The sequence below is a fragment of the Triturus cristatus genome, chromosome 9 (assembly GCF_964204655.1).
Source record: "Triturus cristatus chromosome 9, aTriCri1.1, whole genome shotgun sequence".
Classification (NCBI taxonomy): domain Eukaryota; kingdom Metazoa; phylum Chordata; class Amphibia; order Caudata; family Salamandridae; genus Triturus; species Triturus cristatus.
This window is the reverse complement of record NC_140592.1, coordinates 902,430,256-902,453,766: the sequence shown is the minus strand read 5'-3', so window position 1 is coordinate 902,453,766 and position 23,511 is coordinate 902,430,256. Positions and strand designations below refer to the sequence as shown.

Here is a 23,511-nt window from a genome sequence, read left to right as displayed (position 1 = left end):
ACATTTAGCTCTACATGTGGAGACAAAAAGTCTGGGGGGTCAAGTCAACCTAATCCCAAATCATATCTAACATCCTATGTTTAAAGAACTATGTTATCCGCAAAAGAAGGACTCTCGGACAGAATCTATTCTATACTGACTGTGCGTGCGTGTACAAGCGTCTAAATGTCTACACTGAAAGCGAGGGGGTAGGAATATTCCATGGTAACAGGGCTATGAATTACTTGCATGAGGACAGAGAAGTCGAGCCTTTTGCTCGGTAGCTGGAAGAATGTTTACTTAAACTACTAGACAGGAATGCATCGGCTGAGGGGGAAGCAGATAACTCGAAGGCGAAATACAGTTCTTGGCAGAGAATAGGCTGATGTCAGGCTTCGTGAGCCGCGCAGAGAATGAGACAAAGTTCATGGTCACAGATGCAGGCTCGAACTGGAGTTTTCAGAGGCAGAAAGCAAGAGGAGTTTGATGACAGAATCAGGGCCTACTTGCCTGGACTGTAAAATGGCATAAGTGAACCATATAAAGCCGGTGGCCTTTCATATTTAGGAATGGAATATCCGGCCTAGTCATGGCGGATCTGACAGAGGGCATGTTGACGGTGGACGCACATGTATTTGCGTCTTCATAACTGGAACTGGAGGGAACATACATGTACTTGTGACATGCACATAGAACCGTTGGGGTCCAAGATAGGGGACATAACTGATCGGGAAAATCCATATTTCCACATTCCCTCCTTGTCCCCTACTTGCCCGTTAAGAGATATCCATCTTCATCAATCCATTGATCTGTTAATATAACATCATTTGTTCTTCTTTCTTCTTCCGGGATGAACGAAATCTTGGTGGTGGAATACACGATGTGGTACACAGACCACAAATCGCTGGTCCACATTGCAGACATAAACAGCAACTGAATAGTATGAGAAGGCCAATACCTAGGAAGGATAAAACTCTCCATCCCCAGGCCGATATCACACTCCAAAACCAACTGGACCAAGTCCAAGTGCCTGGGTTCTGGTGTATCTGGTTTACAATCTTATGAAGGCGAGTGATGGCTTTATATACAGATGGCGAATTTTCTGGTATGAATACGCAGCAGCTTGATCCGATGACCCTACAAGCTCCGCCCCTATCAGCCAGGATGACGTCAAGAACAAGACGATTTTGAAGCACAACAATCCGCATAGCAGACTGCTCTTCCGTCAAATTACCTAAGGCGGAAATAGTCTCATTCACTACTGCTTCAAGGGTTCTAGTTAATCTGCGTATCAGTTTACTATTAGTAACAGTACCTATATAAGGAAAGATGCCTTTATTGAAATCTGTGTATTTTTCCCATGCTGTTTCAGTGTAATCGACAATTGGGAGATCTCTCCGCTCTCTGTTGTGTACTAAATGAATATTTCTGTAATAATCAGGAGGAGCTAGGAAAACAGGTGGCAAAAGGAATGCAATGTAGCAGGTACCATCCCAGTCTAGAGGTAGACGCATATATGCAGTCTGACCACATATAAAGTAGGAGTGGCGATAAGCTCTAAATGAAGATTTGCCTCGATCACTGAATTCTACTATAGTAGTGCATTTACTATGGCCCATATGTATGGAACCAACCTTTCTTACGCATAATTCACCCTTCGCTGGGAATACTGACATAGTGGGCAAGACTAGTTCAACTTCGGATATGACATTTAGAATCATAAGATTAGGTGTAAAATTACCTAATCCATATACTTCATTTTCTAGATCAGTTCCTGTTCTCTTGGGGCGACCCTCCTTGTCAGGGTAGCAGACCTTGAGTAAAACTAGGTTCAGATTTCCCCATACCCAATGATCTTGGTAAACTGCTGTGTCTGAGTCTATGGAATTGATTAAACTAAACCATGCTCCACAGGATCCATTATGTGTAAACGGATGTGGAAAGAAAGGCAGGACTCCTTCATAATTCTGATAGGGAGGGAGTCGGCCACACACCCAACAATTAGTGGCATTACTAGTCTGATGGGAATGATGTAACATACTAATGAAAGTGTTATTGTGCAGCGCAAGTCTATAAGACAATTCATGCGGAGGTAAGTCACTAAAAGAATGTTCAGCAGTAACATTATAAACATGTCTAGAAATAGGGTAATATATGTGCAACAATATGCTTGCAGTAATTATTAAAAGACTCAAGAAAAACAAGATTATTAATGTCACTATGCAATGGCTACGCAGTGATTTACAATACGCCTGTCGTTTCATCATTTTTCGCGACTGTCCATGATTCAGGTCTAGAGGATACATGTCAGAGACAGATTCAACCGCTTCACCTAGGAGAGGACTTAAACAATCAAATCGTCTGACGTTCTAGGCCTCAATTTAACTTTGTAGAGTTCAGTTTCAGTCTTTTCAACCAAAGGAAGTTTTGAATCAGTCTGTGAGGGAGTACAGGGCACAATGTCTATATCCGAGGATTGTCCATGAAATTTCTTGATATGACTTGAATGAATCCAGCCCTTGCGGCCCTCGATCTTCACGGCTGTTCTTGTGGTTAGCAGAACCAACTTGGGTGTCTTCCACCTGGGCTCCAGCTGAGTCTTTCGGTCGAAATTTTTCACAAACACGAAATCACCCGGAACTACGTCATGGGGTTTCACCTCAGTGTTGTCGGGAAATGCTGCAGCAACCTGTGAACGACAAGATTGTAGTGCAGACATCAAGGAAGCCAAGTAATCTGTCAGCATATTACAGTCAATATCAGTTATTTTGCGTGGTATGGGCGTCCCCCACATATTTGGTGGTCTGCCGAAGATCACCTCATACGGGGATAGCCCTGTTCGAGAGTGTGCTACCATTCTCATGTAAAAGAGTGCAACTGGTAATGCTACCATCCAGTCGACACCTTTCTCTCTGCATATTTTGGACAGTCTGATTTTCAGTATCTGATTATGTCTTTCTACGAGACCTGCTGCCTCGGGGTGTCGAACACAGTGGAATTTCCACTGATATCTTAGCAGAAGTGAAACATGTTTCATTAATTCGGATGAGAACGGCTGGCCGTTATCTGAGTAGACAACACGTGGTAAACCGTATCGTGGGAAGAATTCTCGAACCAACTGTTTGGCAGTAGTCGGGGCAGTGTAATCTGAAACCGGGTATGCCTCCGTCCAACGGGACAGAGCGCAGACAACTACGAGAACATATTTGAATCCTCGACATCGTTCCATCTGGATATAATCCATCTGGAGGACTTCAAAAGGGTGGTCAGGAGGATGAAATCCACCCTGCTCTACGGGAACGCTTTTTCCTGGGTTGAACTGGCAACAGATCATACAGGTACGGACCTTTTGTTTGGCTGCTGCTCGTAAATGTTTATTGAACCAAATGTGTTGAATGCTGTCTAGCATAGCCTTTTCTCCTAGATGCGCTGGACTATGTATAGTGTTAATTATAACTTGGACCATTGAATCAGGAAGGAACCACACAGACTTTTCCTTCATCATCCATCCCTGGTCCGTTTGGATCCCTCCTAATTCAGTCCATTTCTTTATTTCGTCTGGTGTAGCATGTGTCTGTATGTCAATTACGTCAAGGGTAGGATCTTTAACTGTCATACAATGTGTCGGTGTCGGGACTATTGTCTTTGTCATGTCGAGGGTTTGAGTTTGAGCAGTCTGTTTAGCTGTTCTGTCGGCTAGATCATTGCCTTGGGAAATGATATCAGTAACCTTCGTATGAGCCTTACATTTCATAATTGATATTGCAGTGGGTAGATGTATTGCATCTAATAAGGCATGAATGAGGGGTCCGTGCTGAATGTGGGCACCGTGGGAAGTTAAATAACCTCTCTCTCGCCACAGCACGCCGAAGTCATGTACAACTCCGAATGCATAACGTGAATCAGTGTATATGTTGACTTTTTTATTTGTGGCTTGAATACAGGCTTGTGTCAGAGCGATGAGCTCTGCGGCTTGAGCTGACAAAGTATTTATACGATTTGTTTCAATGACTTCAGTATCTGTGGTGACTGCGTAAGCAGCCACTAACTCTCCTGTATTTGTTCTCATACATGAACCATCTACATACAACGTCAGGTCTGGATCTGACAATGGGACATCAGTCAAGTCTTGTCTGGGTTTTGTCGTTATAGTAATAACTTCAATACAGTCATGAGCTAGTGGGTCTGTTCCGGTTACTGGCAAAAGTGTGGCAGGATTCAATGTGTTACAGCGTCTGATTTCTATATGTGGCTGAAACAATGTAAGTTCATACCCTGTAAGTCGCGCTATAGTCAAGTGTTGTGTTTGCGTTCTATTTACAAGGACCTCTACTGTGTGTGGTACTTGAACTGTCAATGGATGTCCTAACACTATGGCATCGCTTTGTCTGATTGCTAAAGCTGTCGCTGCTACTGATTTCAGGCATGCAGGCAAAGCCTGAGCTACTGGATCTAATGTACTAGAAAAATAAGCACATGGTTTGTGTGCTCCTGCTTGTTCCTGTGTGAGTACTGACAAGGCAGTACCTTCGCGTTCTGTAACAAAAAGTGTAAACTGTTTTCTGTAACATGGTGTTGCTAAAACAGGTGCTTGACATAAAGCTTTCTTTAGGCTTTCAAAAGCTTGTGTATGTTCTTGAGTCCAAGGGAGAACAGTCGATGTGGCTGCCTCCTGTGTTGTCAACTGAATGAGTGGTTTTGCTAGAAATGCATACTGAGGGATCCACTGCCTACAATATGAAGTGAGGCCTATGAAAGCCCGTACCTCCTTTTGTGTCTTGGGTATTGGCATGTTAGCTATTAACTGAATGCGGTCGGGTGTAAGCTGCCTTCCCTCCTTGGACAGCGAGTGTCCAAGATAAACAACTCGCTGGACACAGAATTGCAGCTTAGAAGGGGACACCTTGTGCCCCTTTTCGGCTAGAAATTGTAAAACTGTCAGTGATGCTTTTTCACATTCCGGTTCGCTTCTCGCGGTGATCAGCAGATCATCGACGTATTGAAGCAGAGCAGTGTTAACTGGCATGTGGATACTATCGAGTTCTCGTTTCAGTGCTTGGCTATAGATGCTGGGGCTTTCTGTAAATCCTTGAGGTGCGCGTGAGAATTTAAAACTACGTCCATTTAAACTAAATCCGAACAAATATTGGCTTTCCGGATCTATTGGGACGCTGAAAAAGGCATTCTTGAGATCAATTACAGTAAAGAATGTTGCTTCGGAATCAATGGCTGTCAGTAATGACGAGATATCTGGGACCACAGGAAATTGTGGCACAATGCATTTGTTTAACTCGCGCAGATCAATAACCAATCGATATACTGGCGGGGCCTTGGGATCTGTTCGTTTAAGAATCGGAATTATCGGTGAATTACATACATTGGAGTCTGTTTCTACAACTACTCCTTGGGCAAGAAGCTCGTCAATGATTTGTAGTAAAGCCACTACAGCGTCTGGTGGTAACTTGTATTGTCGCATTCGTGGTAGCACCACTCCTGCCTTTAATGTGACTCTATATGGTGTAATATTCATGCAACCAACATCAGTAGGGCCTTGTGCCCATAGACGTGTAGGTAAAGTCTGCAGTCGGGGATCCATATCTCTAGACACATAGTGACCTTTAAAATCACGTAAAAACAACCTTACTCCTTCCGGAGAACAACATATTATGGCTCCTAGAGCTTTCAATGTTTTTATTCCTAGCAGGTTTTCTGGACATGATTTAGTAAGCAATAAATCTGTAGTTCGGGTCAGAGGTCCTATCGTAAGTGGCAGAGGTTGTGATACTTCATTAACAATAGGTTTTCCTGAAAAACCAAGGGAAATATTCTGTGAGCCTGAGAGGGGTGCCCCTGGAACTTCACTACGTTTTATAGTTGTTCGACTTGCCCCTGTATCGAGTAAAAATTTCCTATCTTGGCCTAATAATTCACTATGTACATAAGGTCCTTCTTGATCTACAGGAATCTCGATAAGGGGTAAATCAACTTCCCTCTCTAGGCTAGTTCATGCGTAACGCTGATACTCAGGATATTCATACTGTGCGGTCTGATACATTTGTCGTGTTGTTGTCTGTGTGGCAGCAACAGGCAACGGTGGTGCAGCTGGCACAAACTGTATTGGCTGTTGTGCGGCTGGCATGGCCTGGGCATGCTGCAGAGCTCCTTGTTCATTCTGCTCTTGTCTAAATGGCCGTGGTCTTTCTTGTGTTTTACCTATGGCGATATTATGTTTTAAAACTGGACAATCGTGTACATAATGACCTGGCTTTTTACAATAATTGCATGTCCCTTTTACAGGTCCTGCGGAATCGGAATGTGTCATACCCTTTTTATGTCCTTCAGCTGGAACTGTCTGGGAAACTAACATTTTCATTTTCGTGTCTTTCATGCGTCTGTGTTCATGTTCTTGTTCCTCTCTAATTCTATTATGATGGTACTGTAACATTTGTAACATTTGTGATGGAGTGTTACCTTGCCAGGTACTCTCGAATTTTAATACTCTATTCTTTACTGGTGGCAGGGCATTTTCTACTAATTTTGTTACAAACAGATGTGGGTATGATTCGCTACTTGCTTTTATGCCACTATTTATACCAAAACATTTTTCAAATCGGGCATAGTAATCACTAGTGTCTTCATCTTGCTTCTGTTTACAGGCTGAAATTGTACCCCAATCTTCCTTTTTCGTAGTTAATAAACGTGGCAGTACCTGTACTAATAAACCTGGCAGTGCTTTAGTTTTATCCCCAAGTCCTGCTCCTGCAGTTCGGGCCTTTTCTTCCGCTTCTAACACTGACCATTCTATCTTTTGGTCTCCTACCTCCCACTCTTTTTCCTTGAGTTTCTCATAAATACCAGCAGGCATCAATACCTTTAATATTGTCATAATGTCGGGATAGGTATACTCTCCCATGAGTAACATGTCTTTAATTTCTCGGTGGAAACCCGCTGGATCTTTGTCATGACTGGGTACCACTTTCTTCATTTGTAACAATTCTATTTTCGATATGGGCGTATATACAAATACGCGCTTGAACTCGTTGTCCTCGCCCTTTATTGGGTGCACTTCTCGTAAGGGATTCTGTCTATCCATATGATACGTGGTTCTTTCCTTGACGGGCAGTGAGACATGCTCTGCGCATACAAAAAGAATATACTGCTTTCTTGATTCTAGAATTTCTTTAATTAATTTAGTACCTGCACCTCTCCATTTATTCATAAGCAATTCAGTCAGTATGTCAGGTAAGGGACCAGGGTCCGAATGCTGACTTCGATATAGTATAATGAGTTGTTGAGTCATATAAATCCCAGCTAACCTCTGTTCATCTGGGGTAAGATTCAAAAATGTGCGTACTACTGTAGCATCACTATATTTTCCGGGACTGTCCACCCAATGGACAGCTGCCCTGGCTAAATCTTGTTCATCCATAGAATCGAGAAAATGATAACCCCTTCGTTCTCGGAGTAGTTTGTCGGCGGTTTGGAACGAATGCTCGTTAGACCTGATGTTAATTATAGGTATTTGGAAATTCCTGTTATTATCTGGACATATCGGACGTATTGAGTCAGTAAGACGTCTATTATTATTACAAGATCTTCCTCTACCTACATAGGCTATGGTGTCTGACTGTCCTGTGGGCAGTCCTGACCCTTCTTCCTCGCTTTGTTCGAACTCGTCTACCTCTAATCTCTCTTCGTGTAGGCGTTCTATTTCTTTACGGATCTTTCGGCACATGGCTATTATACAATTTTGTTTATCATGTCTCCCTTCTGATATATTCTGGCTCCATCTTGTAAGAATTTGCATTGCTTCCGGGTCTACCCCCGGTCGGTCTTGATTTCTGATCACACAGTTTATGAGGAAACGTAACAGTTCCCCCTGTATCTCTACTTTCTGGTATTCCATAGCTCTGTTAATACATTCTGGATCTCGCCCTGTTTGGACAAAATGATATATTTTATCTAGATGCTCAGTCATTCCTGGTAACTTTCCTAAATACACTGCGGCTCGTCTGATACGCAATGAGGCCAGGGTCATTTCGTCCTCTTTACCGGGCACAGGGTCATATCTGCAATCTATAAGAAGTTCCTTCAGCGTACGGGCACTTATGAGTTTGGGTGTACGTGAATGTGCTGACTCTTGAAAAGTAAGTTTATTTGTTCTGGGTGGCGTAGAAAAGATATTGGTAGCACCTCCCGTGGCCCCATCTGGGGTGTCGGGTGTGAAAGGATTCGTCGAACGTGACACAGCAACTACAGGTGTGGACACAGCTATAGAAGTAGCTGTAGGAGCGGATGCAGAAACAGATGTGCTTGCCAGAACTTGTGACTCGATTTGTTGCTGTAGGGATACGGGTGCTGGATCTTGGCGTTGGACCTCCCTGGTATGCGGTCTATGCGGGGCGGAATTAGCATATTCGGGAGCCGCGTCATCTAAATATGAGGAAAGAAAAACATCTTCTGCGGTTCTAGGATGCCCCTTAGGATGTACCTTTATTGGGAACAATGGGGGTGGCAAGTCTTTCGGTATTTCTGGAGTAGCCTTAGGTAATCCTTCGGCCAGAAGGGGATACATACCATTCACAAGGGCGTTTCTTTGTCTGTCTACTTGTTCTGATTTCACTCGGATACCTTCCTCAATTAATAGATTTTCTCGAACTTTAAATGAACTTTCTTTACTCTTTTCTTCCTGTCTACGTGCTTTTTCTGTGCGTCTATGAGATTCCTTACGCCATAACTCAACGGCGTCTTTCTGTGACTGTCTGACTTTCCTTTTCCATAACTCTTCCTCGACTTTCATGATGCACTCTGCATCCCAGGTTCCCGCTGCGGGCCACCTCTGACTTTCTGGTAATCCCTTGGTGTAGTCTACCCATAGATCAAGAAATAATATAGCGTCTAAGCCATGTTTGTGATACATGAAGTGCCCTGGAGTGTCCCTAGGAGGAATAGGGACGGCTTCTTCGAGAACCCCTTTTCTAGTAGTGATCTGTCTTAATTTCGAAAAGAGCGGCATATTGACAACTGATCCGATACTTAATCTTGAACACACTTAATACAAAAGCACAATAATGAACAACCATTCATACCACAATATGCAGGACGTTTAACACATTAAACATTAAACATTAAAACATTTTTTAACCTTTAAAATAACCAACAATGATGATCGTCTGCATAACTAATCACCAAGCTTAATTCTTGACAATAACTAGATACTTCGGAATACTTGATATACTGCTAAACAGTACAGATACACTGCTAAAACAGTGCAGACCGGATTTGTGTACCCAAACCCGTCTTGACCGGCACAACCTATGTGCACGTCAGAAATGCCTCCCCAGCAATGGTACTCACCGGGTAGCTTCGGAAACGGAAGGCCTCGGTAACTTGAACTTGAACCGGACTGGACTGGACTCGACTCGTCGGACACTGGGCTTGACTTCGAACTGGTGGGTCTCTGTATACCTCGGATCTTGCTCTCTCAGCTAGGCTCTGGTCGGGATACTTCGCACTTCTCACCGCCTCGTCTGGGTGTTGATCGCAGTCTCAGTCGCCCCCGCTTGACCGGAGGGAGATAGAGGAAATCCTGCTGGTACGCGTTATTGTCCGTCCAGCTGTGGCAGGAGACCGGGCCTGCAACGCACCGCCGGCGCGTGAGATGAGAAAGTGTCCCTGTTCGGGCGCCATTCATGTGGTAAATAATTTTCCTTTACCTGGACATAATTTGATACAGAAACATAATTAAATAGCTCAGTAAAATGAGAGGCAGAATCCGTGGTATTAGAGGTTCGGAATGGGCTTTATTCCAATGATCGATTATAATCGGTTGCTCCAAGTTCCATCACCACGGGGGTTCAGGAAGTGAAGTACATACTTTATTGACATGAAGTAACCTTTATAGTACATACATTACAATGAAGCGAATGCAATAGGCGTAACAATTGATAAGGAAAATGACGATTGTCTGCGTAACCAAAAAATGGGTGTAATAAGGAGTAAAAAGGAACATAATTGGTTATGATGTCACCTATAGGCGGATCTATAAGATAATACTTGGCATAGATGCGCGCGCAGCAGTATGACGTGTGATTGACGTGCAACTAGGGGGTGAAGGGGACTTGACATTTAGCTCTACATGTGGAGACAAAAAGTCTGGGGGGTCAAGTCAACCTAATCCCAAATCATATCTAACATCCTATGTTTAAAGAACTATGTTATCCGCAAAAGAAGGACTCTCGGACAGAATCTATTCTATACTGACTGTGCGTGCGTGTACAAGCGTCTAAATGTCTACACTGAAAGCGAGGGGGTAGGAATATTCCATGGTAACAGGGCTATGAATTACTTGCATGAGGACAGAGAAGTCGAGCCTTTTGCTCGGTAGCTGGAAGAATGTTTACTTAAACTACTAGACAGGAATGCATCGGCTGAGGGGGAAGCAGATAACTCGAAGGCGAAATACAGTTCTTGGCAGAGAATAGGCTGATGTCGGGCTTCGTGAGCCGCGCAGAGAATGAGACAAAGTTCATGGTCACAGATGCAGGCTCGAACTGGAGTTTTCAGAGGCAGAAAGCAAGAGGAGTTTGATGACAGAATCAGGGCCTACTTGCCTGGACTGTAAAATGGCATAAGTGAACCATATAAAGCCGGTGGCCTTTCATATTTAGGAATGGAATATCCGGCCTAGTCATGGCGGATCTGACAGAGGGCATGTTGACGGTGGACGCACATGTATTTGCGTCTTCATAACTGGAACTGGAGGGAACATACATGTACTTGTGACATGCACATAGAACCGTTGGGGTCCAAGATAGGGGACATAACTGATCGGGAAAATCCATATTTCCACAGTTTGACTAATGCTTTATGCGCAAAGAAATTCTTTTACCCAACAGAACCACTGTTTTCTTTACAATTTACTGCCCAGGTTCTGAGGGATACTGGGTTACCCCATTGTTTATATAACTGGCATTATTAACTAAGCATATTTACTTGGGGGGGTGTGGCGTAACAGAGCTGCTGACTTCGGCACGGCGTCTGCTCAACATCCTGCTCAATATCCAGTGTCACACACACTCACTACAGACACTTGAATATTCACTGTGAGCAGGCACTCGCAACAGGCTCTTTGATGGTCTTTGTGTGAGTTCACATTCATTAAATATTTGCAGATGCTCAGCTTGTCAATAGACACTCACTGCATGCCCTTGTATGTGGAGTGTGAACAAACACTCGTATGTGCTCCTAGACGATCTGCGTGAACACAGTCACTACAGACTTGTGGGTGTGCAGGGTGTGAGTTCACGTTCCGGCTCAGGAGGCTCTCGGGTGATAGTGTGATCTCATGCTAGTGGAAACACAGATTTTTAATGTATGAGCGCACACTCTGAGGACAATGGGATGTCAATGCGTGTGAACACACTCTTTACAACAGTAAATATATTAGTGTTTGTGCACCCAGCAATGACTCCGGGGGGATGTATGTATGCAGTGCTCGCCCACAGAAGATTTGGGTATGTTTTGTGTAAGAGCACGCACACATGACCGCCAAAGAGAAGTTCAGGTGTGAAAGCCATGATTCAGGGCAATGGGAGGACGCACACATGAAGGGCATTGGGCTGCTGACTGTGTTAGTACACACACTCCGTGGTAGTTGTGAACTCACCGACTCCTAAATTACACCAGGGTGAGCATTCACTATCGAGACCCAAGGATAGCACTCGTACAACTGCACTCTCGGGGCAGAGGGGAGTCAGAGGGTTCCGTGCAAGTCACAGATGCTGGGTGGGGTTCACCCTCTTGTGAACAAAGGAATTATGATGAGCGCATGAGCATATACTCGAAGAATCATTCTTGGATGCAAAATGAGTGAGAACAGCCTCATAGACCACCCCGGAACGCAGGTGTATGCACAATCAGTCTAGAACGAATGATGGGGGAGGGGAGTACCCCCTAGACTCCACCTGTGTCAGCACACATCATTAAACCCCCGAGAACGCGTGGCGTGTGTTCTCACACGCAAGACATATGTATATGCATTTATTAAATATCTCTGGATGCCACCTAGGTGAGTACATTCTCCCGAACAATCCAAGCAACTCATGAGAAACCCAAGATGTGTGGTTTCTTGTGTACGCTAGAGCCTATTTGGTGTCAGCCAATGAACGGCTTGCTTCTTCTACCACCCTGCGGCTGCAACAGATGAACAGTTTAATGTGCACTGGCTATCGCGTAATTGCTGCTTTCCTCCCATTTCTAAAAGTATTTGGGGTGGCGACTTGAAAGAATGCTCTATACAATTATGACAGGTCACGTACTCTGCCTTTGCAGGCACACACTTGTTAACAGTTCGAAGGCGACATGCTGTAAGTGCACACACTCGTGAAACGCAAGTGTTGGAGGCGTGTTAAAGGATGCTATTGTCTGAACCAGACAGAACGCCATCTGCTTGAGTGGATGCTCGTGAACAACCTTGGTTCACCAGGTGTGTGGGTCTGTGTGATGTATGTGTGCGCGTGCCAACAACATAGCAATGCGCAGGGACTGTGTGCAAAGATTCTGTGCAACCCAGGGAAAGGCAGATGCATGTGCACGGACAAGAATGGCATTCTAGATGTGTGTTTGTGTGCGTGAGCACTGAGCACACAACTCACTCCTCACTGAAGGTGCCAGATGTCCCCTGCTGGAGGTTGGTGGTGCAGCTGCACACTACTGTAGCGTTGTTTGAACAGACGCGGTCCATCTACGATGCTGGTGTGCTGGCCTGCTCAAAAGGATTTCCTTAGCACGAGTAGCGCCGCACTACACTGTGTACCTTAAATACTTTACAACTTCGACAGTCAGAAGACATTCATCATGTGTGGCACGCGTTCGGAATGATTTCCAAATAATTACAATGTTCTTGCCAATGTTTTATGATTAATAACCGCCTCCGCCCCTCCCCCACACACAATTACTTTCACAGACGCGCGCATTTATTTAAAGTAGAAAAAAAATGTTTTTAAACAAGCAAACCTGCAGCAGTTTCTCGGAGCGGAACCCATTGTGTGGCAAGATGGTGTTAACAAAGGCTTGTGTGTGTGCGCAGTGGGAATTACTTCCTGAAGGTGCCCCCTGTCATGCGCAAAAATTGTACTCTCGGGAATGTGCTTAGAACAGTAACGCATTCCAGTAGGAGTAAGGCGCTAGATTGTGGAATGATATCATTATCAAACGTCCTATGAGGTGGTTGTAGAGGGGAAGGCTTGCACGGTTTTGGGGAAATGAGAGCTTTCACCAGGAAGAAGCTCTTAAACAAGCATCAATCTCGTCTTTATGGGGCCATGTGTTTCAAACACATGGCCCCATAAAGATAAGAAAGTGCTTCATGACAGCCGTGAAGCAGGCGAGCCAGTCCGGCTCGGAGACAAAGGGCGTGAACAAAAAACCCTCATTTCCAATGGCAGGCCACCGTTTAGCATTAAAGGTGACGCAGGCCAATGGAAATGCGGGGCGGGGCTTAAAGCCCTCTTCTCAAAGTCCTCTCTTACAACATCTCTCGCGGAGGCGGAGCAGCGCTTTGCACTGCAACTCACGCAAGACCTAAAAACTGCAGTGGAAACTGATCAAGCAGCCCCTGTCACCTGAGAACGAGACTATAACGGACATTCAGGCCTCCATGTGCTGAGATCAACATGATTGACTGTATCCGCTGGGATGTACTGCGGAGGCGAGCCCATATCCCCTATCTATATGCACCCAGCATGCCACTAGCCAAAAGTCCTCTTCTCCCCATGCTGACTGATGAGGAGGCCTGTTGGCGTGTACGCCGGTTTGGACTCCTCACGTTTGGCGATCTGTACCCAGACGTGAGTTTTCTCTCCCCTCCTGGCACTAACATTCACCTATAGCCCAATGCACTCGAGGTCTTACTCTACCACCAGCTGCGTGTTACATGCCGTGCTCTGCAAAACACCTTCTCAGTGACCCCTTCCATGCTTCATGCTCTAGAACATCTTATTGTCAGTCTCTCCCCCAGCAAGCTAATCACTCTTTTCAATACTACGATGCAGGAGAAAGCACCCGTATGTGACCCTGGGGTTCGTGCTGCTTGGGAAACGGATACAGACTTCCCCCCGCCCCCTCCCCCTTATCTCTTAAGTAAAGTGGCACTGTTGCTGCACCCAATCAAAGGCCGTATCTCCCAATGATAGACTTAGCTTTATCTACTTCAGATTCCTCCACAGACTTCATTGCACAACCGTTCCCGTTTAGCTGCTGAGAATGGGACTCGCAGAGGATGCACGATTTGATGTGCTTCCCTGCAGGCCACCTTCCTACATATCGCTTGGGACTGCCCAAGGTGGCATGTTTCTGATCCCTCATATACACCAAGACAGCCCAGATCACTGGTCATCTCTCACAGTAGATGCTGATGGTTGCTGTCCAGGTGTGGGGTGGGGGGAGCATCCCCCTGAATCTTGGTGCCTCACTCGATGCTGCTTTTACTGGCTAAGTAACGGTTGGCTATCCACTGGGGACGGCGGCCTGTGCCTAATACAGCTGATTGGTTATGGCGATGTATTGTCAGGGAACAGCTGTCTAACTAGTGGGAACTTATGCCAGTGCACTCCAGGCCTAAAGAACTCTGGGCCCCCTCGCTCTGTATTTGCAGATGCGGGATGTGGCTGTTGATTTGAAGGAGGTGGTGGACCGCCGACTCCAGGGATTGCCTCTCGTGAGTGAGTGACATTTATCTGAAATCGGCCATATGGCTGGGAGGGGGCCCACTGCATTACCCACACTTCCTTTTCCTTGATGTGAGCTACCGCGGCTGCCCTTACTGCTGAGTTCCATTGTATATGTCTGATTGTCACTCACACGATGCTTTGCCTTCTGTAAGGTATGCTTTTCTCCCTTCCCCTTTTCTTCCTTATTTAAAAAAAAGTATTAAATCATGAATGTCCAAGGCATTTAAAAAACAAAGTGCAGTAGTAAGACCGCATTTAAAGCGTGGGGGATAGACTCTAGACCCAACAACATTAGGAGAAAGTGAAGCCTCAAAAGAAGAGTGTGAAGAACTTATGAAGGCATTTTGAACGAGAAAAGTCATTTAAGCAGTAAACATAAATCAGAGGACTTGGAGCAGTCTGAAGAAGTAACCGAGCCAAAAGAGCAGTCAATTATGAGGCATTGTGGAGCTGAGACTCAAGGTCGGAGGAGGTGTGGCTAGCCTAAAGGGGGATCAGGCGGTTTTGGGACAATGTCAACACTACAAGCAGTGCAGAGCAAGGGGTGACTTATGTGAATAAACTCTTGAGGTACCAACCCGAAGTTCGATTGTAAAACCGGGAACATAGCGAGTGCTGAGCATGTCCCAGGCACAGCCGGATTTGCTGTCGCATTAAATACCATTATGATTAGCAGCATATAACTCCAAACACTAGACCGTACTATAAAAATACCTCCAAGATGGCAGCCAAAGAAAAAGAGAAAATACTGTTCGAAAGATTGTGAATACGATGTAGGGGCTAACGTCTCCAGAGCGAAGCACTTATTACAACCACATTACAGTTAGAAAAGGGTAACATTAGCAGCATTAACTCTCAGTACTTAAAATACAACATGGCACTACACTTAAACACCCCTATTGCAAAATACAATATTCCGTTAATACCCCGAGAGAACTTACATCTTTTTAGAAGCAATTAAAATGCTAGTGCAGGCAAAAGAGAACAAATCAGAACTATTACCAGTGCGGTTGTACATCTGAAGCCATTAAATCGGAGATCTCCAGGCTTTTCTGTAATGAGTGCTACTTCTGACCAGTGAAAACCGTCGTGAGCTACTGAAGGCCAAGTAACCTGCACATTGTTACCTGACACCCTCTCGCTCAGCTTCATTGACTTTAAACCTAATGTCCATTGAGCCCGATAATATGGTTTGGAAAAAATACTATGACTAGGGGTACTGTGATGGGGATGTCATGTGCGTCAGTGAGTGAATGGTCTGTGGAGATGTATTAACACTTGTGTGAATGAGTGTGATTTATGGGTGACTGAGAGCCTGTGTCGTATGTATTTGTGGCACAGGACATATCTTTTGCCACATGTGGCACCATATCATGTACTACACAAACGTACAACCACTTTTTTTAATGGGAGAAATTTAAAGTGCAGAAAAAGTTTCTGCCAAAATGTTCATAATAAGGAACACTTTTCTGCACTTTAAATTTCTCACATTAAAAAAAAAGGCTGTATTTTTCAGTTGTAAACATGATCGCGTGTCTGAGCAAGAAGCCTGCTGTGTGTCAATGCGTCACTTTGAAATGGGTGAAAGTTCAGCTGAAGAGTTAACTTTGTTTATATGCATTACATAAAACTCACCATTTCTATTTTCTCCCATGCCAAGGTGCCTTTACAAACAGCAGGCATATTGCTCCCAGTGGCCTGTGGTCATGGTGCCATATTTATAACAGGAATATACAGTCATTTGTTTAAATGTGAGGAATTTAAAGTGAAGAAACATGCTTCATAAAACATTGGAACTGAATTGGCTTAATTTATAAAAATATTAAGAACATGTTTCATAGAAACATTATTCTTCACTTTAAATTTCTCCCATTTAAAAGAAAATGTAATTTTTCAGTTTTAAATATGGCGCTGTGTCTACATGCCACTGGGAGCAGCAAGATGCCTGCTTGTTTGTAAATGTGACACTTTGAAAGAGAGAAAATTAAAATGAAAAATTAACTTAATCATTAAATTAACAATTAATTTTAAATTTCTCTAATTTAAAAGCATTCAGAAATATCATTATATTAAAGAGTTAAATACCTCACTGCTTCAGTTCTGAACCTCTGCAACCAACATGGGTCATAAATCTGAGTGAAGCACTGCTCATTATCAGGCTCTGTCTGCAGCCTGATAATGTGAAATAAACATAGCCTGTCTATAACATTTAAAAGGGAAAGCAAAACACTTATTTATTGCAGTTCTCAGTTAAATATGAACTCAAGGCTGAGAGCTACTCTGAAGGTTTCTAGACCACTTCAAAGAAAATTCCGGCAAAAGAAATAGAGGAAATGCTAGTAGAAAGGTGGTGAGTTTGAGGTAGGTGGTTCATGAGGAGGTAAGAAGGCTAGATATGTCTATATTTGTCTACTATTGCCAAACAAGTTAGTTGTGTTCTTTTACCTCTTGTATTGTTTTTTCTTTCTCAATTATACTAATGATTCATATGAAAAGGTATAAAGTTCGCAGAAAATACTAAGCAACGTACACCAAGCAGAAAGCACACTGTGGTGCAATTTGTGTTTGGATTCCATCAATTGTTAGTAAAGCTATGCTTGATGTTTAATTGAATTGAGAACTAAGCTATTATTATGATTGTTTTCTAAGTTGAAATCATCTGTTCTGATCTTTTCCTGTGAAAGCCAAGGAGACTTTTAAATGAATAACTGACTTTCATGATCTGTATGGTAAATCCAAAACAAACAACCATTTTAACTATTATTTTCATCACATATGCAGCTGCTCTTAATAAAGTAGAATCATACTAGCAAAAACTGAACTGTTAATGTATTATTCTTAATTAGAATTGGGAGCTGCTTTGTGAATGTTCTTACATTTCTTCCGTTTTTGCAGAGTATGGAGGTGGACTTCAATCCTATTGATTTACCCATTAACTCTGGATTTGAAGAAGATTCTGAATTTAAGGATTTTGACGGAGTCGACGTAAAAGACATGAGACTAGAAGCAGAAGCAGTTGTGAATGACGTTTTGTTTGCTGTTGGCAACATGTTTGTTTCTAAAAATCTGCCCAGTGCTGTGGATGTGGCATATATCAATGTGGAAATCAGGGAAGGCACCAGATACTGCTTGGAGTTAACGGAAGCTGGACTTAGGGTAAATGTTTTGATAAATTGTTTGTTACTATATTCGTCATGTTTTAATTTTCATATGAAGGATTACCATGAATTATAAGGGCACAACTAATTCAAACTGTTGTGTTAAGGAGAAAGTGCCTTGTTGCAGATGATTTAAATTAGACTTTGTTGTTTTACTTTATTTAATTGAAGATTTGTTGGGGGACCAAGGAAGTTGCTACATGGAGTGTGTTTTGTGCACCTACCCCTGTGCATGGAGCAGAGGGGAGCCTGCTCAGACAGGATGAGGAAATAGGAGTATATGGCGGGGAGGCTGAGGGGGAAAACACTCTTTGCATCCCCCATGGACACTACCTGTCGTATACCTGCAGGGGAACGAGTAGCCTGTCTGTTACTCACAAAGCATTAGAATATCTTGGGTGTGCAACCGCACCAGGAGCTCTATCCTGGGTCACAGTGTCCATCGAGTACAAGATGACAAATGTAAATATCCCGCTCTTGCACAATTACTGCTAAAGGGGGAACACCATCAGTTTGTTGTCACCTCTGTTCTCAGCTTTTTTGCCCAGTTTTATTTTTGCAGTGCATTGTTCTGGTCCTTGGTTCTCAGGTAGGTGCACTTAAAGGCACATGCTATCCATACACTGTGTTACTGCTGTTCTGATAGTAACATGTAGGTTTATACATTAATCTCTCCAATTGCAATTTCAGCTGTTAGCATGTTTTAGTAATTAAGGTGACATAATGAACATGGTTCCATATACAGAAGATGTTTGGAGTTTGCATTCTTAAGCTCATTTAATTTCCCTCTGACATCAACCACCTTGAGGACCACTCAGAGAAGAAGAATACCTAGACCACGGTTACTCAGAGTACGGCACGCGGGCCGCCAGCGGCCCGGCAAGCCTTGCGTGGCGGCCCACGGACCTTGCAGACATCCTACCTGTGTTTAAAAGAAAAAAAAAATGTAAATAGTGTTAGCAAACACTGCCAGTTGCAGCAGCCCAGACTCTGCTCTGTGGGGACCGGGGGATTCCAGTGATTGTCAAAGTGGAGATGCAGGGGCCTAAGAGGTGACATACAACAAAGCTTTAATAACATGTAAGTGGTCTTTTAAAGACCTGTGAAGTACTCTGGTGCGGCTGTGTGTGCGCGCTGGGAAGCTGTCTCAGCCCGGGCTGAGGGCTGACACACACACGGGGTGAGATGACAGAGGGTGACCGAGGGAGGGAGAGGAAGACCGAGGGAGAGGGAGGGAGACAGGGTGACAGAAAGAGGGAGACAGAGGCGCAGTCTGGGGGAGACAGGGAGGGAGAGGGAGGGAGAGGAAGGGAGACCGAGAGGGAGACCGAGAGGGAGACCGAGAGGGAGGCAGAGAGGGAGGCAGAGAGGGAGGCAGAGAGGGAGGCAGAGAGGGAGGCAGAGAGGGAGGCAGAGAGGGAGGCAGAGAGGGAGGCAGAGAGGGAGGCAGAGAGGGAGGCAGAGAGGGAGGCAGAGAGGGAGGCAGAGAGGGAGGCAGAGAGGGAGGCAGACGGAGGGAGGGAGGGAGACGGAGGGAGGTAGGGAGACGGAGGGAGGTAGGGAGACGGAGGGAGGGAGGGAGACGGAGGGAGGGAGGGAGGGAGACGGAGGGAGGGAGAGGGAGGGAGGGAGAGGGAGGGAGACGGAGGGAGGGAGGGAGACGGAGGGAGGGAGACGGAGGGAGGGAGACGGAGGGAGGGAGACGGAGGGAGGGGGACGGAGGGAGGGGGACGGAGGGAGGGGGACGGAGGGAGGGGGACGGAGGGAGGGGGACGGAGGGAGGGGGGAAGACTGAGGGAGGGGGACTGAGGGAGGGGGACGGAGGGAGGGGGACTGAGGGAGGGGTACTGAGGGAGGGGGACGGAGGGAGGGGGACGGAGGGAGGGGGACGGAGGGAGGGGGACTGAGGGAGGGGGACTGAGGGAGACGGACTGAGGGAGGGAGGAAGACGGAGGGAGGAAGACTGAGGGAGGAAGACTGAGGGAGGAAGACTGAGGGAGGGAGACTGAGGGAGGGAGACTGAGGGAGGGAGACTGAGGGAGGGAGACTGAGGGAGGGAGACTGAGGGAGGGAGACTGAGGGAGGGAGACTGAGGGAGGGAGACTGAGGGAGGGAGAGATAGAGGGAGGGAGACTGAGGGAGGGAGACTGAGGGAGGGAGACTGAGGGAGGGAGAGAGACAGGGAGAGATAGAGGGAGGGAGACGGAGGGAGGGAGACGGAGGGAGGGAGACGGAGGGAGGGAGACGGAGGGAGGGAGACGGAGGGAGAGATAGAGGGAGGGAGACGGAGGGAGGGAGAGAGACAGGGAGAGATGGAGGGAGATGGAGGGAGACGGAGAGACGGAGGGAGGGAGAGAGACGGAGAGACGGAGGGAGACGGAGAGAGGGAGGGAGGGAGGGAGAGATAGAGGAAGGGAGACGGAGAGACGGAGGGAGGGAGGGAGGGACGGAGGGAGACAGAGAGGGAGGGAGAGAGAGGGAGGAGGGCAACAGAGAGGGAGGAGGGCAACAGAGAGGGAGGAGGGAGACAGAGAGGAGGAGGGAGACAGAGGAGGAGGGAGACAGAGGGAGAGAGAGACAGGGGGAGAGAGAGAGAGAGATGTGTGTATGCCAGGTCTGGTGGCTCAGTGGACGAAGGCGTCTGCTGCAGGGACCTGTATTCAACCTCATGGTCACAATTTTTTTTTACTTTAGCCCCGCCCCTCCCCCTCTGACCCCGCCCCCACCGGTGCGGCCCTCTGCCACAAACCACACTGTAAATTTGGCCCCCGAGAGAAAGTTTGTGAGCACCCATGACCTAGACAAAGAAGCAATGAAGGTCCGTCTTCATTTCTGTGGCCTAGGGACCTGCTTGAGTAGTAGCTTCTTATATTATTTTACAGCGTCACAGTACTAAATGCTTAGTGTGCTTTACCTCATCACTTTATTTCCATGTGTTCTGCTATGCCTCAGTGGGATGTGAATTACGTGGATGCCGATAAAAGTGTAGCTAATTAAGTGTTTGAAAGATGACCAAGGTCAGCTGATGGTACTGCTCCACAACAGTCACAGTACGGATGAGAGGAAGACAAAGACAATTAGGGTAGGAGGGAGACTAGCTGTTCTGGGTAAAGAGGAGATGGGTACACCAGTTCAGTGTTCTCATAGTACTTGTACTGCTCATCATACTGCTCTGCCCTCACAAGGGCTGTTTTCCTTTGTCTGAATGTTCTTTTACGAAGGCCATTCTGGACAAATTTCCTTTAAACTCTGTGCCATTGATCTATGAGGAATGTGGTGGTTGAGGTACATGGAATTATAAGGAGCAACATGAAGCTTGACAGGCTCCAGGATGCAACATTCATATGCTTCACATCCTAACACATAGCCTACCCTGAAAGTCTGAAACCCAACTGGAGCCCGTCAGACTAAAGCAAGTTAGAAATCAGCTTCCTGGCTCAAGTCCAGGACCTTCACAACTGCTGCAACTCAGATGACCGGTAATAGTTTGTTGTACTTTCTCAGATGGTCTTGAGATTAGATGTGTCTGCTTCGTAAATCTTCTGTTCTCTTTATCAATGGGATTTTCACCCAAATACCCAGTCTCATGCCTCTCAAGTCTTTCCTGCTCATTCGGTGCACTGTGAGTTTTTTTCATTTTCAAGTTTACTTACTCTAGAACCAAGCAATTTCTCATTTAGTACAATTTGATTACTTTTGTAGAACTTTTGTAGAACTTTCAGACCTTTCCTAAAATGTAAAGCCCAAGATGTAACCCCTTGAGTAGTAATTATATTCCTTGAAGGTGGCTAAGTTGAGCCATACTATCTAGGTTACACATTATCCATGAAGGTTGAGATGTAGTATTTGTATAAAACAAGAGATCTTGCCCATGTGGTGGGACAGGGAGAAAAGTTATTCAGGTTCATTTTACAAAGTCATGCATGGATCTGTGGTTAAAATGTGGTGTATTCATAGGTTGTAGTAAGTTGTTAGGGTTTGTTGCAGCCGTTGAAACTCAATCTATCATGTTTGTTGTCAAGCATGTTGGAATCATACCCCCACACAGGTAACTGGTGTGGGAGGTATGATTCCCCCCATCGGGAGCGGCCTCCTTGGCTTTCGGTGTTGCCGGTACCAACCTTCTAGTTCCGGACAGCACAAAATGGTTGCTGCCGACCTGAGACACATTTCTGCCCTCCTGCTGATGAGCCAAGCTCGAGCAGGGTAAGGCAGGACAATAGGCATCCTGTCACAGGGAGGTGTGACCACCTCCCAGACAGTATTTAGTGTTTTAGAGGTGGGTAGGTGCCATTGCCAGCACCTGAAAGTCTGCATGAGGGGCACATTTGGTGTGCCTGTGCATAGTCCAGTTCAAACAAGTCCTAGGAGCCGTTGGCTCCTGCTCTGGCACGAAACTGGACAAAGGACCTGTGAGAAACCTTGCCCCTGTCAAGACCCTCCCCTGGGAGGGTCACCTGAACCTTCCCAACCCTTCCCTTAGGGTACTTAAGGGCTTATCTGGCTGTAGGAACTTAGATTTGTAGTGGACAAGATTCAGAACTGAAACTACTGCACTTCGACCGTCTGGTCACTCTGGACTACACTGGTCTTCGTTTGGGCCTGACTTCATTTCCCTCTCAGTCTGCTGCCTCGTCTGTGCACAATACAGTATCCGTGTAGGGCCTCTGAAGCATCCAAGACGCCTGAAGATAATCTCCCTTGGAGTGAAGGAGTCACGCTCCTGCGTTCGCAGACACCGCAATACTGCTGACCGGTCTGCTGATCCCGTGCTACGGACTCCGAAGGGTTCAACAACACAGGAGGTGGGTTTCTACATCCCTCGAGGCCCGAGCCGCCCTCTCACTCAGTTTGAGGCCAGAATCCCTTGTGGGGTGCAATACCCGAACCCCTGTGCACCGTGTACTTTTGCAAGTGCAAATGCTTGTTGGCAATTCTGCAGCAAGTGCATTGGGCGCCGAGTAGCCCCAACCTCTGGCAACTTCACCTGCAAAGATCTTCAACCACATCGCACCGTGTGCTCTGTGGCCTGTTGTTTTGTAAGCTGCTCGAGGTCCTCTTGTGACTCCTGCGCCTCCGGCCTGTGGGTCCAATTGAGGGTCATCTTTGTTTTCCTTGGGCTCTCCTGAGTACTCGAGGCCTGCCCTGACTCCCCTGCTTGTGGTGAGTCTCCTGGACCTTGCTGGTCTGAACCGTACACTTTCTTGACCTCCTGCGTGTGTGACCATTGCAAAGGCTTGTTGGTGCTCCCTACCGGACACCGACCCCTCAGCACTCAACATCCTTCGTGGGACTGCTCTTGGCCGTCCTCAGCATCACCTGGTCCCCGCAGCTGCAGAGTCGAGATCACAGTCAACTATCCAGAAGCATCCGATATCGGTGGGCATTTGTCTACCGGGCCCCTGGTCACTCCCAAGTGACCCAGACTCTGTCCCCACTGCTTTCAGGTACTCTTCTTCAAGAATCCATGTTTGGATTCCCACGGACACTTTCATCTTCCAGCAGCGGCACTTTCCCGAAGTCCTCCATTTGGTTCGACGACGGCTTCTGATGCTACTGCATACCACCGGCTCCCCTGGGATAGGTTACTTGGGTACTGCGGTATCCACGGGTGGGGTGGCTCTCCAACCTTCTGTCTTCCA

General features: G+C 46.0%; 1 protein-coding gene across 3 annotated transcripts in view; it reads left to right on the top strand.

Annotated features, from left to right (window-relative positions):
• GSKIP (GSK3B interacting protein) overlaps window positions 1-23,511 on the top strand; it is a 60,097-nt gene that overhangs the window by 14,164 nt on the left and 22,422 nt on the right. For all 3 annotated transcript variants that reach the window (XM_085626436.1, XM_085626435.1, XM_085626437.1), the window contains exon 2: window positions 17,607-17,867. In XM_085626436.1, the coding sequence (XP_085482562.1) occupies window positions 17,610-17,867 (258 nt within the window). In that variant the 5' untranslated portion in view covers window positions 17,607-17,609. The remainder of the gene's footprint in view (window positions 1-17,606; window positions 17,868-23,511) is intronic.